The following is a 12,986-nucleotide window of genomic DNA, read 5'->3' as shown; positions in this document are numbered from 1 at the left end:
GCCTGGTTCCCTTGGGAACCCTCAGGGTCTGGTTCCCTCAGGGTCTCGGGGTGGAGGGGAGACTGCTTTAATACCTGTGAGCCATTTAGTGTAGTACATAAGGGTTGTTTGCTGATTTGGGGGAATTTCCTTTTAGGCCTAGATAATTGATTATATTATTATTTAAAATTTTTCATGTACTCTTATGATAAAATAAGGTATAGCAGTCTTCTCTGGTGAGATTGTGGGTTATTTCAGATAACTGACCAATCATTTTTTTAATTTTTAAAAAATACTTATTTTGAGAGAGAGAGAGAGAGAGAGAGAGAGAGTTGGTTGAGCATCTGACTTTGGCTCGGGTCATGATCTCACAGTTCACAAGTTTGAACCCAGCATCAGGCTCACTGCTGTCAGTGCAAAGCCTGCTTCAGGTCCTCTGTCCCCCTCTCTTTGGCACCCCTCCCCCACTCATGCTCACTCTCTCTCTCAAAAATAAACACTTCTTAAAGGTAAGTATTACAAGTTTCATTTTCTGATTATAAAAATAATACATATGTATATTAAACAAAATTTAGAATGTAATGCAGAAAAGTACAAAATGCAAATCACACATAACTGAAAATAACCACTGTAAATATTTTACTCTAAACTTTTTGTCTATAGGAATGCATATTTAAAAAAAATTGGAGCCATACTACACAGATTAGGGGTCTTTATATTTCAGTCTTCTTGAAAAATTCCTATTAAATTTTTGGTGTAATGGATAAGCCTTGACAAAACCCAACTAGACACATCAGCTCCTCCTACCACCCACCTGTGGGCCTGTTCCAACCCAGAACATCTGATGGCAGCTGATTGCTGAGCTGGGGGTGGTTTCCTTGTTCTGAAGTGTCTTTGACCCCAGCTCCTAGCAGCTCTGAAAGTCCCAAGACAACAAGCTCAGACTGCCCTAGAAGTTGGCAAGGATTCTGACAACAGAAAACACACTTTTAAAACAAAACAAAACAAAACAAAACAAAACAAAGGTGCTTTGAGAATGTGTGCAGCCTGAAAGTAATTAATTGAATGCATAGCAGTGATTTCCTTCCTCTTGGCCAAAGGCAGATTTGCAAAGGAAATGGGCACTTCAGATACAGACCAACTTCAATGTTTACATAATTTACACTCTGGGCCACCAAGCAGAAAGATCCTAATCCAGCCTAGTACCTGTGGAAACAACCTGGAGATCTCTTCTGTTGTGAGCTGTGGAGAGCAACTGGGATGGTTTAGGCATAAAGTGACCCCATGGGTTAACTCCCAGAAGGCAGAGAAGGAGCTTAGCAGCACAGCACAATGGTTAAGGGCTCACAGCTCAAACACAGCTCTGTGTCTTTGGATGAATTACTTTACTTCTTTGTGCCCCCAGGTAAAAATGATGTACTTTAGTTCACATGATAGAGATGGCCCTTAAAAAGTTTTTGCATAATTGTAAGGGATAGGGAAAAATCTAGTTTGAAACAAAATAAAAATAGTTTGCCCATTTGAAATCAATGGGTAAGAGCTGCCTCTGAACTAGTGGGATCTACAATGGTCCCATGGTGCCATCCAGTGGACAGAAAGGGGAAAGGCATGATTTTATCTTCCAAATTTGTAATTTACCAAAAACATGTATATTGAAGAGGATAATTTCAACTCACCAATAGATTCACTTGTTAATAAATTTCATTCAATTTTTAGGGTGTGCCTCGGTGGCTCAGTTGGTTAAGCATCCAGCTTGATTTCAGTTTGTACATCATCTCACATTGGTGGGTTCGAGCCCTGCATTAGGCTTCATGCTGGGCTCCACGCTGCCCATGGAGCCTGCTTAGGATTGTCCCTCTCGCCTCTGCCTCTGCCCCTCCCCCCCAATACATACATACATACATAAATTTCATTCCATTTTTAAACCAAAATAAAAGATCAGAAGTCTAAACACTAAGTGCTAAAACTAAATTCCCAAAACCAGTTAGGATATGTGATGTATGCTAGAAAGATCATCCACTGAAGGAAAACAGAATACACACCAGTCCTTACTAGCATGAATTTTTACAGCCCACCTTCCCCATTCTTCGTATCTCTCTCTCTCTGCCAACACTCTTTATGCTTATTCTGGTACGTGGACCAGGAGAACCACAGAGACTCAAAGTGTCTTCTCAACACATAACTAGAACTTGACTGGTACCAGAGCCATTCTGCTCATTTTTCAAGAATGCAACTGTCACTTAAAATTTTGCTGATATCAAATTGAGTATTTTTCAAGGGCCTGTGTGTTTGCTTTGGGTTTTCATGTGTGTGTGTGTGTGTGTGTGTGTGTACTCTGTGTTTCCTTTTAAAGCCATTTATTACCTCTATAATTTGTTTCTTCCCCCAGATATTTATGAGGGTGAAGACAATAGCAAACAAATCTCCCCCAAACATGAGTAGTGATAGCATACTTGGAGTACCAAGAACTGTTCTGAGACCTTCTCTTTGGTATTATTGTAATCACTATTAACAGTAATCATAACAGGTGTTATTTATTAAATTCCTAAGATGTACCAGACATTTTACTTTATAAACCTTTTTGCTAATCCTTATATCAAAGCTGTGATAGATATTATTATCCCCATTTTTACAGACAAGAAAAGATGCTCAGAGAGGTTAAGTGACTTACCCCAGATCACACAGCTAGTGAGTGAGTGGCAAAGTCAGAACTGCACTCCGGTCTCACTGACTCCAAAGCCCCTGCTCCTACCACTGGGCAGAGGGTCTTTCCTTTATTCACTCATATGACCTGCCAGACCCTGAGCCCAAGATTCTGGGGTCTCCATAGTGCTGTCACCGCTATAGTACCTAAGACCCCTAGGAGCCCATGGCCAGTGGATCCAGGAGGAAGGGATTAAATATGCAAATGACAAAGACATAGCAAAACTCATCCTGTGAGCTGCACTTTCGGCCCCCACATTTCCAGCTTTGACCGAAGGACGTTCTCCAAGGCTTGTGGGTCCTGAGAATTCTGAGCTCCTTCCAGGAGCCGCGGGGGATGCTGGGTGAATAGGGTATAGTCACTGCTGCCACGGGCCCCAGGGCCCAAGGGGGAGACGAGTGAGGGCTCACCCAGAGCAGCTGCGGGCTGTGTCAGAAGAAACTCTCCCTCGAAGGGTCTTGTGAGGGAATTGCGGGTGACCCCACCACCTCCACAGCCCCTCTCCTCCTCTGTGTCCCAGAATAGAATGGGATAGAATAGAACACAATAGAATAAAGTAGAATAGAATAAGAGCATAGAATAGATCAGATGAGGACATCATACCTGTAAGGGTAATATTGTGCCACAAACAGTTTTCCTTTTAGAAATGTAGTCTGTGTGGATGCGATGTTGGCATGTCTAAGGAGTATGGAAAACTCTGGACTAAACTGAGGGTGTCCTCCCCCCTCACCTGGGGTACCGTGTGTGCTGACAGTCCCCAGCAAGGAGGGGGTATCTGGATATTGTCAGCGCTGGGAGGGTCGATTCTCTTTCCAGGCTCAGACAGATCCTTCCTGGAGGCAGGAAATGGCCCAGACGACCCTGAAATAATGCAGTCAATGTGTGGCCAAGTGTGTGAGAGGTCCTCTGTGCCAGCCCTGCGCCAGGCTGAAGACCCCGGCCCCCTGCGGCAGGGCCCCCAGGAGGGAGAGGAAAGCAGCCACCAGTGCCTGGTCATCACTTTACCCCAGGTGCCACTTACTGTGGAGTGGCTGGAACTGGTTGTCAGGTCTGCCAGTTCCCACATTGTCCCCCAGCCCTGCCAGCCCCAGGCCCTGAGTGCTCCATGGCTGCCAGAGACCTCAGAGCCCGGCCTCACCCCTGGCCTCCCAGTGGGTGGCTCTGGGGTCCCTGGCCACTACCCTTCACCCCACCCCAGCCCTGCCGGCCCGGCTTTGTCTGGGACACTGAGGCCACAGCCCCTGGAGACTCAACCCTTCTGTTCCCATGGTAGGTGGTCAAGGGCAAGTCTTCTCCATTCCTCCCTTACAGCCTTTCAGCAAGACTGCCATTCCTTGTCCTCACTGCCTGCTCTGGGCATCAGGGGATCGTGTTGAATGACCACCCTAAAGAGGAGTCTCTGGGCGTTACTGCAGATGTCCCTGAGTCACATCTGGAGGAGGGCGGTGGGAGCCAGTTTCTCCTCTGCCCTCTACCCCTCACCCCACCACTTCTGGGGACTGGAAATTAAAGCAAGTTTGCTGCAATCTGAGAGCACTGTGTCCAGCTGCCTCTCAAAACCCTCCGGCACCAGGCAGGGTTCCTGGAAGCCTCCAGGAAAGGGCTGCCTGGCTGCTCCCAGTTTGGCTGGCATGGTCCCCCCACTTCTGCCCTGGGGAGAACCCTGGGCCCCAGAATGCAGCTTGGGGGTCCTCTGGGCAGCAGGTCAGGGAGCTCCCACTTGCACACTTCCTGCTTGCTGACAGAATTGTGCCACTAACTCCAACTGTAGACTCCTTCCGCTCCCTCTTCTCATTTCCTGTGTCCAGAATGCCCTCACCTCCCATGCCCTGTCCACACCCTTCAAGGCCATACCCTAACCCCTGCCCTTGAGTTGTCACCAGAGACTTGGTCCTGCACTCAGATTCCTGCAAGATTGATTATTCTGTTGAAGCTCAGTGAGAGGTAAAGACAAGACTTGTACAACCCAGCTGCAGTGCTTGCAGCCGAGGGAACATGGCCAAGTGATTATTTCTCTCTCATCCCAGTTTCTCATCTGTAAAATGGAGCTAAGGCCCTTAGAGGGCCATGTGAAGCTTAACTTTTGACAAACTGGCATCCCAGCAGGCACAGAGTAGGGTTCAGTGTTTGGTGGAGATTGCTGTTCCCCTCAGTGTCTTAACAGCCCCAGGCTCATGGCAGGTGCACAGTGGTGACTAATCGGTTTATCAGCTCATTGGAAGAGAGAGGCAGGATGTACTCACTCCTCTGATTTCCCATGGGGAGAGCAGTGACAGAGGCTACCAAAGAAATAGGAATCAGGGGCGAGAAAGGGGGAAAAGAAGAGAGGGAAGAAAGGTGGAGGACAGGAAGGTTGTCAAGCACAAAAAGACTGACCGTTTTCTTGGAGGACCAGGAGTAGGGCTATGAACACCACGTAGACAGATCTTCTCGGGGTCATGGTTACAAATTTGAGCTGGAAAAGAGAACCTTAAAAGGACAGACCTCCACCTCCCACCCAGGTGAAGCCGTCCAGGTCCTGGGAGAGCAGGAGTTAGAGATGGGGAGAAGAGGTTCTTGGGGACAGGCACTGCCTCCTAGGACATCTGGCCACTGGCAGCAGAACCAATCCTCCCAGGCCCTCTCCTGCACAGCAGGTCAAATTCTTCCCTTTCTTTCCCCAAGGCTGCTCCAGCAAGGAGTTTACCTACACCGAAACCTTTGACCGTCCGGAAGGTGCAGAAGATATGGAAAAGGAGAACAGTGCTCTGAGTGTAATTTATTTCCTTCTTATCTCCTTCATTTTCTCCCTCAATTCGAGTTCATCAGCTTCTCCTGCCTCCTCTTTCTTTCCCCCTTCCATGTCCCTCCCCTTTTCGTGATGCATACCCATAAGGACCAGGCCTAACCCAGGAAGCTGAGGTCACTGGCTCTGCAAAGTGTCTCAGACCCTCCCGGCCTGGCATGTCCCTCATCCCCATCTCCTTCGCATTGCTCTGGCTTCTGATCATAAATGTGGGGCTCCTGCCGGGACCCCGGTGACCCCTTGGGAGAACTAGGGTGGGCCCCAACCCGCCGGCGCCGGCGGGAATCACAGGTCGCGCCTGGTTGGGCTTGGGCACTCCTCGGCCCTGCTAACTCTGAGGGTTCACCACTGTCCCCTCCCTTCCAGCTGTCCGGACTCTTCCAGTTGGACGACAGTTATGAAACGTGTTCCTCCAAATCTGTCCTGGAAACGGGAGAAAGCGTCCAGGGGAAAAAGGAAAGCGGCGATGAGGACGTTTGAGTGTGAAAGAGAAAGAACAAACAGTAAGCGAATCTGTTAGCCGTTGCTCCTCTGACTTTCTTCTTGGAATTTTAGGCCAACAAACACAACTAAGGAGAGCGCTGCGGTGCCCGCTGCCTTGCTCGGCCCTGCGGGGGACGCGACTAGTTTCCGGGCGAAAGCAGAGCGGGCGAGGGAAGGATGCCTGCGCACCCCTTCCCCCGAGAACTGACACCGGTTCTAGAACACCGCGGCTCCCCCGCTCGGCCGGGCCGCCCCACGCCGCCTCCATTCCGGGCCCGGCCTGCTGCGGACGCCGAGGGCCCGGCCCACCCTTCAGCGGGAAAGCAGCCAAGGGGCCGCCTCGGACCCTGCGGATCTGTCGCTGGGGGTTGGGGGTGGGGTGAGATAGGACCGCCTTCCAGAAGCCTGAGGAAGGGCCCACGGCCTGCCCGCGGAGGCCACCCTCCCGGCGAGGGCCGCTGAGAACCTGGGAGCTGCTCCACACGCGTCAGCGTTAGCCCTGGGGACTCGGCTCAGACGCCCGCGAACCTCGGGGCTGCCCCACACGCGCCTGCGCGAGCGCCGGGACTCGGTGCAGACACCCGCGAACCTCGGGGCTGCTTCACACGCGCCTGCGCGGGAGCCGGGACTAGCTGAAGACGTCCGCGAACTTCGGGGCTGTTCCACACCGGCCTACTCGAGCGCCGGGATTTCGTGCAAACGCCCGCGACCCCCCCGAGCTGCTCTACCGCTCCTGCAGAGGTTAGCGGAGCCCAGTCCTGCGGGGTCCTGCCCAGGGTTTCTCAACGTTGGCATTTAGACTTTGGGGGCTGGATAATTCTTTGGGCGGGGTGGGGGGGAGGGGGGGCTGCCTTGTCAAGTGTTTGGCAGCATCCCTGGCCTCTACCCACAGATGCCAGTAAAACCTCTCTCCCATCCACTCACCCAAATTATGACAATCAAAAATGCCTGCAGACATTGTCAGATTTTTCCTGGGATGGGAGTGGGGAGATTCGTTGACAATCTCCTTTGCGAACCTTGGAAGAGCAGAAACTACAGAGGCAGCCCTGTGCTCTTCTCCCTAAATCCCCAAAAGAATGTTCCTGTGGTGTTTGTGTTACTTTGTAACGGGATTGTATCCTTTCAGAGAGGGTTGGTTACAAATGTTAACGTCGGAGGTAGTTCGTTTTTAGATTAGTTTTTAAATTAGTTTCAGTTTTTTTTTTCATTTTTATTGTTTTTCGTCTAATTTTACTTTTATTTATAGTTTTCTAGTTATTTAATTTTATAGATTTAAAGTTACCTGTTTATAATTATTTTGTTTTCAGGGTTAGTTTTTGAGTTATTCATTTTCAGTTTCTTATATGCAGTTATTTTAAGTTATACATTTCCAAATTAGCTCTAGAATTATTTTTAATTATCTTTACAATTATTAGTATTTGAGTTATTTACTTTTATAGTTATTCTTTTTTTTAGTTATTGGAATTTTCAAATTATTTTTAGTTTTTTGTTGACTGCTAATAATTCACTGAAAGTTTTAGAATTGTTTAAAATTATTTATTTCCAGACAAAGTGTCTTTAGTTATTTTAGAGGTTTTTCCCTTGTTAGTTTTAGAGTTACTTATAGTCACACTTATTTTTTTCAGTTTAGATTTGGGGTTGTTTATTTTTACATCCATTTATTTATGTTAGTTATTTGGTTTTAAATTATTTTATTTTCAGCTGTTGCATTTTTGAGCATTATATTTCCTGAATTTTTTATTTTCAGAGATTTGGACATATTTAGTTTTGATTTATTTTCGGTAACTTATTCTCCATTTCTTTTTAGTTACATCTTTGCCATTTAAAAAATTTTTTCTATTTTGTATTTTTACTTATTTTATTTTCAGATTTATTTTCAGAATTATTTACTATTAGAATTAGTCTAGGGGATCCAAACAAGAGAAAGACACAACAGCAGTTATTTTAGCAGAGAGAATTTAGTATAAGGAATTGTTACCCAGTTATTGGAGATTTTAACAGGAGAAAACGTGGTAATGTGAGATCATGGAGATGTTAGCCATAAGGAGCAGCTACCAGCCCACTGGCTGAAGGAGCAAAGGGAAGAGGTTGGATGGAGGTGGCCCACAGTCTGAGGGGGAGGTGCTGCCCCATGGGACAGGTGTCCCACGAGTCGGAATTTGGTCCAAGAGCTGGATGCAGAACTCTCCATAGAGGGTGCTGCCAGCTGGTGCTGGAGTCTCTGAAGGCCGGGTGATGAGGCTGCTTGTGGAAGTGCTGGGAAAATGGCAAAGGGCAGCTACTGGAACCAGCTGTTGCTCTCAGCGTGAAGAGCAGTTGCCAGGGGGAAGCTGGCAGGAAGTCAGCACACGGGGTCGCTCTCCCCTCCTTGGTCCTCCCATCAGTCTGCCCTATTGGCCAAAGCTGACAGGGAGCAAGCTGGCAAAGGAGGTGAGTGGCCCTGGGGCCACAAAGCAGAGACTAGAAGGATGGCTGAAAGCTGAGAAATATGGCAAATAAGCAACCCACTGAGCTCTGGAGTTGTTTACTTTTAGAGTATTAGTTTTGAATTTAGTTAGTTTGGGAATTGTTGTGGTGATTTGACTTCAACTTTTCACTGGACATGGGATCTAGCTAAGTTTTTGGTCCCCTGATTTGTTTCCAAAATGGAGTGGGAACTTTTTTCTTAAACACCTGAGGACTGTCTCCCATGTGACTTAAGAAAATAGTTCTAGAATTCAAGAAAACAAAAATAAGTGTCTCACTGTGTTCATAAAGAAGCCCTTGGACTTTTATGGCCAAAAAAGGGCAGAGACTAAGGGACAGACTATCAGGGAAAGGCTCTTCACAATTGTCCAGCAGAGTGTTCTTTGAAAGTTTTCAGAAAGTTATGTTGTGGAGCTACTCTCTTGTGCCCCTTTCCTAATGACAAAGTATCTTTCTTGATGGAATGTGTTTCAAATTTGTAGACTACAATATTCATTATTTGCACACTAAAATAAAGTTCTTCCCAAACCTATAGGAAATCTTATTTCCTTCTACTTGCATTATTTTCCAACCTACATTGTTCCATTTTGGCTATAAGAACATTTATTTGTTTGTTTGTTCATTCTACTCAACACCTATTTCCTGAGCACCCCTGTCCTCAAGAAGGTGTTGGCATCAGAAGAGACCACGGAGGTGTGAAGGTGAGTGAGAAACTCTCAGTGCAGTTGAGGGAGACAGATGTGGAAACAGATCATCACAACACAGTGTGACAAAGACTATGGGGCACGGAACCCTGCCACTGACTTCCTGATGTAGTCAGGGATGGGCTGACATCTGAGCTGGTCTCCTGGAGCAAGCGTTTTCTCCAAGTGGAGAAGGAGAAGGATATCCTGGTCATGCATAGGCACGGAGGCACGGAGGAGGGATGCATGGCAGAGAGAATGCATTGACAGAGGCCACTGGGCCACAGGGTTCAGAAAGTCCCTGGTGCTTGACAGGTAGGACCTCATTTGGTCCTCACAGCCAGTCTGCAAGAGAGTAGGGAGCGACATCAGGAGTCAGTGCTCTTCCTGATCTCAGGGTTCCAACCACAGCTTACAAGATCCTCTGACTTGTCATTCCTGGAATTCTTCATCTCATTCCTGGCTTTATCCTTGGTCCATTCACTCCTTCCCACTCACTCTTGGAGGTGAGTGCCTCCCTCTTCTATCGTTTGATTCCTGCTTCTTAAACATCCGTGGGGAGGGAGGAGGGTTGAGACCAGCCAGCTGTGAAGCGCAGGTGACTCCACCTGCAGAGGAGGCAGAGCAGAGCAGAGCCCCCGCGGGGTCTCTTAGGGGAGTTCTGCAGACCAGCACCGTGGGAACTGAGCTCTTGTCGAACCAATCGTAGCCTGTAACTGCATTCAGCACCCCTTGAAAGTTTGTGGGGATGCCTTCCCCAAATGGGGAACTGCTTCAGATCCAGCCCAAGCTTGTGAATAATAGAGAGCTTTTAAGCACACAGAGCCCTTTGCTGCATTAACAGCACTGGACATGTCTACCAGGTCAAAAGAAAGTATAGTCCTTCGCGATCTATGATGGCGTATTTTCACACTTTTTATAGAACACATTCAGTCAGTCTTGAATATGTTTCTCAGCATACTTCTCTGCTTCGCTCTCTCCGGTTGTCTTACCCATCACCATATCCGTTTCTCCGTGAGAACATGTAAGTACTGGGGCTGGACGGAAGAATCTTCTGGATTCTGACTATTAGAATAGTCAGAAAACGCATCACCTGGATCCTCTTAAACACTTTGACCGTTGACGAGCCCACTGCAGAGACAGCCCAAAGTTCTCCCAATCCTTTGGGCCTGATCGTTTTCTGTATCTACAAAATCAGCCACCCTCGCTGGTGCTGGCAGAGCTCAAAATGCCCAGACCTCCCAGGCCTCACATGAGGAGCCTCTCCACAAATCCTGCATCACAGGTGGGCGACAGAGGAGCCATTTCAGTTCCGGACATCATTGCTGATGCTGCCCCCAGGTGTTCCATGGTAGCCAGCTGCGACTTTCCACTCTGGCTTCTTTGCCTAAGCCCCACACAGCTGCTCTGCTTATCGGTGTCCTCTGAGAAAAACAAGAAAAAAAGTGGCTCTTTTATGAGTGACACTTATGTCATCTATTTGAGTCAACGGAAAAGAATTCAAAACCATCAGATAAAATCTTGCAGCCACGTTCCACTAGTTATTCAATTCATTTATAGCTTTATAGTGTTGCCTGTTGCCCACGAGAGGGATGCATTTCAACTTGTTGCTGAGGGGTGGGAATGCTATAGCCCTGGAGGAAAGTGCCCTGGCTGAAACAGTTCACTTAAAGCAGTCTGAGTCTGTGAAACCTGGCTGGAGTCCGAGTCTGCACTAAACACCAGCTGTGCCTTATCAAATAATTAGACAAGTTCGAGATCCTTTAAACCAGCATTTCCCAGAGCATATTTTGCAAAGTAGGCGGAAGAGTGTAAGGGTTCAATGAGTTAATCTCACAATCAAAAAAAAAATTTTTTTTATGTAGGTTTCATGTCCAGCACAGAGCCTAACGCAGGGCCTGAACTCATGATCCTGAGATCGAGACCTGAGCTGAGATCAAGAGTCGGCCACCCAACTGGCCAAGCCATTCAGGTGCCCTGAAAAAAAATTTCTCTAACCTATTTTTAGAATACTACATATTCGATTTCTCATTTGGTTGATACGAGTTAGTGAATTAAAGGAACTGAGAACTCTTTCATGAAGGAAATCTGTACGTTTCTGTTAAACTCATGACTTCTCAGGGTGCCTTGCTGGCTCATTTGGTAGAGCATGTGACTCCTGATCTCAGCTTCATGAGTTCAAGCCCTACGTTGGCCATGGAGCCTACTTAAAAGCAGAAAACAAAAAAACACTGCATGATTTCCCAAACTTAGCTGACCATGGAATCCTTCTCTTTGTGGAACATAACTTAATATTTATGTCTCACGAAACAGTATGGGTGATGTGTGCTCTGCTCTACACAGTCATTTGGTGTCCCAGGTTCCTCCCTTCTGATTTTTCCTTGGGAACCTAGCTGGGAAGCTGTTGCCCAACCACAGCTTTTTTTTTTTTTTTTAATGTTTATTTATTTATTTTGAGAGAAAGCATGAGCACAGGACAGGGACAGAGAAAAAGGGAGAGAAAGCATCCCAAGCAGGCTCCACACTGACAGTGCATAGCCTGGCATGGGGCTGGAACTCACAAACTATGAGACCATGACCTAAGCTGAGATCGAGTCAGACGCTGAACTGATTGAGCCACCCACGTGTCCCCCAACTACAGCTTTGACAACTTTGTGTCACTGTCACCTAGCCAGCCTGAAGTAAAGCAGGGACTAGAATCCGTGTCCTCTAACCCCTAGGCTAGGATTCTATTACCACACTAGCTTTTGCTTACTCAGTCGACATGTTTCAAGTGTCTCTAGTGTTCCAGGTTTACTATCAGAGAAAACAGAAAACACAGCACCAATTCTCCATAAAATATTTGTCAATTGCATCTTTAATTTGGTAGCATTCTTTATGTATGGGTAAACTTTCAAAAATGGCTATTAAAGTAGCAAAATTATAGGTTTATATCATAGTATTTTAATTTACCAGAGAACACATACTATGGGAATAAACAAACATTAGAGGAACAGAGTAGAGAATCTTGAAATGGACCGAGATACATCTCAGAATTTAAAGCATGAAAAAAGGCATTTCAAATTAGTTCTGAACAAAGAAGATGAATTGTGTGTGAAAGTGGTGCTGGGACCACTGTATAGCAGTTTGGGGGCGGGGTGGGGGAGGGAGGATAAGCCCTTAAAACTATTCATATTGTTCAATTATGTGACTTAAAGAAATCATGCAAGTCAAAACGTTTAAAAATGATTTTGAATAGAGTAAAGCTTTTCTAGGCAAAAACAAAAACCAGAAGCTACAAAAGAAAATCTTGACAATTCAGACTACATAAGAGGCAAAAACAAATATAGAAAAAAAGAACAATTAAAGATTCAAAACAAATACATTTTCAAAACATGGGCATAAAACTAATTTTCCATGATATATAAAGAGCTTTTACAAATCAGCAACAATAATAGAAAAAATGGACAAAGGACACAAATATACACAGAAAAAGAAAGTCAAGGGGCACCTGGGAGGCTCAATCGATTAAGCATCCTACTCTTTATTTGGACTCAGGTCATGATCTCCTAGATTGTTGGTTTGAGCCCCACATCTGTGCTGACAGCCAGAGCCTGCCTGGAATTCTCTGTCTCCCTCTCTCTGCTTCTCCCCCCCACCAAAATAAATAAATAAACTTAAAAAAAAAGAAATTCAAAATCCAACAAATACATGAAAAGAAGCAAAACGATGATATTCATTTCTCGTTACCAGACTGTCAAGCATTTAAAACTCTGATAATACTCAGTATTGGAGAAGATACAAAAAAATGAGCACTCTCAGACTGTTGGTAAGAGTGTAAATTAGTACTAGCTTTTTAAAAGATAATTTTTAATAGCTTTCAACATTTTAAAATATGTATATGACT

At 46.1% G+C, this 12,986-nt stretch overlaps 2 protein-coding genes across 2 annotated transcripts in view; both read left to right on the top strand.

The window, feature by feature from the left end:
- MCF2L2 (MCF.2 cell line derived transforming sequence-like 2) overlaps positions 1–6,218 on the top strand; it is a 260,479-nt gene extending 254,261 nt beyond the window's left edge. Inside the window, exons 26-27 of the mRNA XM_030330026.1 lie at positions 5,348–5,436; positions 5,835–6,218. Coding sequence (XP_030185886.1) covers positions 5,348–5,436; positions 5,835–5,948 — 203 coding nt within the window. The 3' untranslated portion in view covers positions 5,949–6,218. The remainder of the gene's footprint in view (positions 1–5,347; positions 5,437–5,834) is intronic.
- A 2,813-nt stretch (positions 6,219–9,031) lies between these two features.
- The window catches only part of LAMP3 (lysosomal associated membrane protein 3), a 51,711-nt gene continuing 47,756 nt past the window's right edge, over positions 9,032–12,986 (top strand). The window contains exon 1 of the mRNA XM_030329985.1: positions 9,032–9,118. The gene's annotated coding sequence lies outside the window, so the exon portion shown is untranslated. The remainder of the gene's footprint in view (positions 9,119–12,986) is intronic.

This window comes from Lynx canadensis, chromosome C2, assembly GCF_007474595.2.
Source record: "Lynx canadensis isolate LIC74 chromosome C2, mLynCan4.pri.v2, whole genome shotgun sequence".
Classification (NCBI taxonomy): Eukaryota; Metazoa; Chordata; class Mammalia; order Carnivora; family Felidae; genus Lynx; species Lynx canadensis.
Note: the sequence above shows the minus strand (reverse complement) of the source record. Positions and strands in the feature narration are given on the sequence as shown.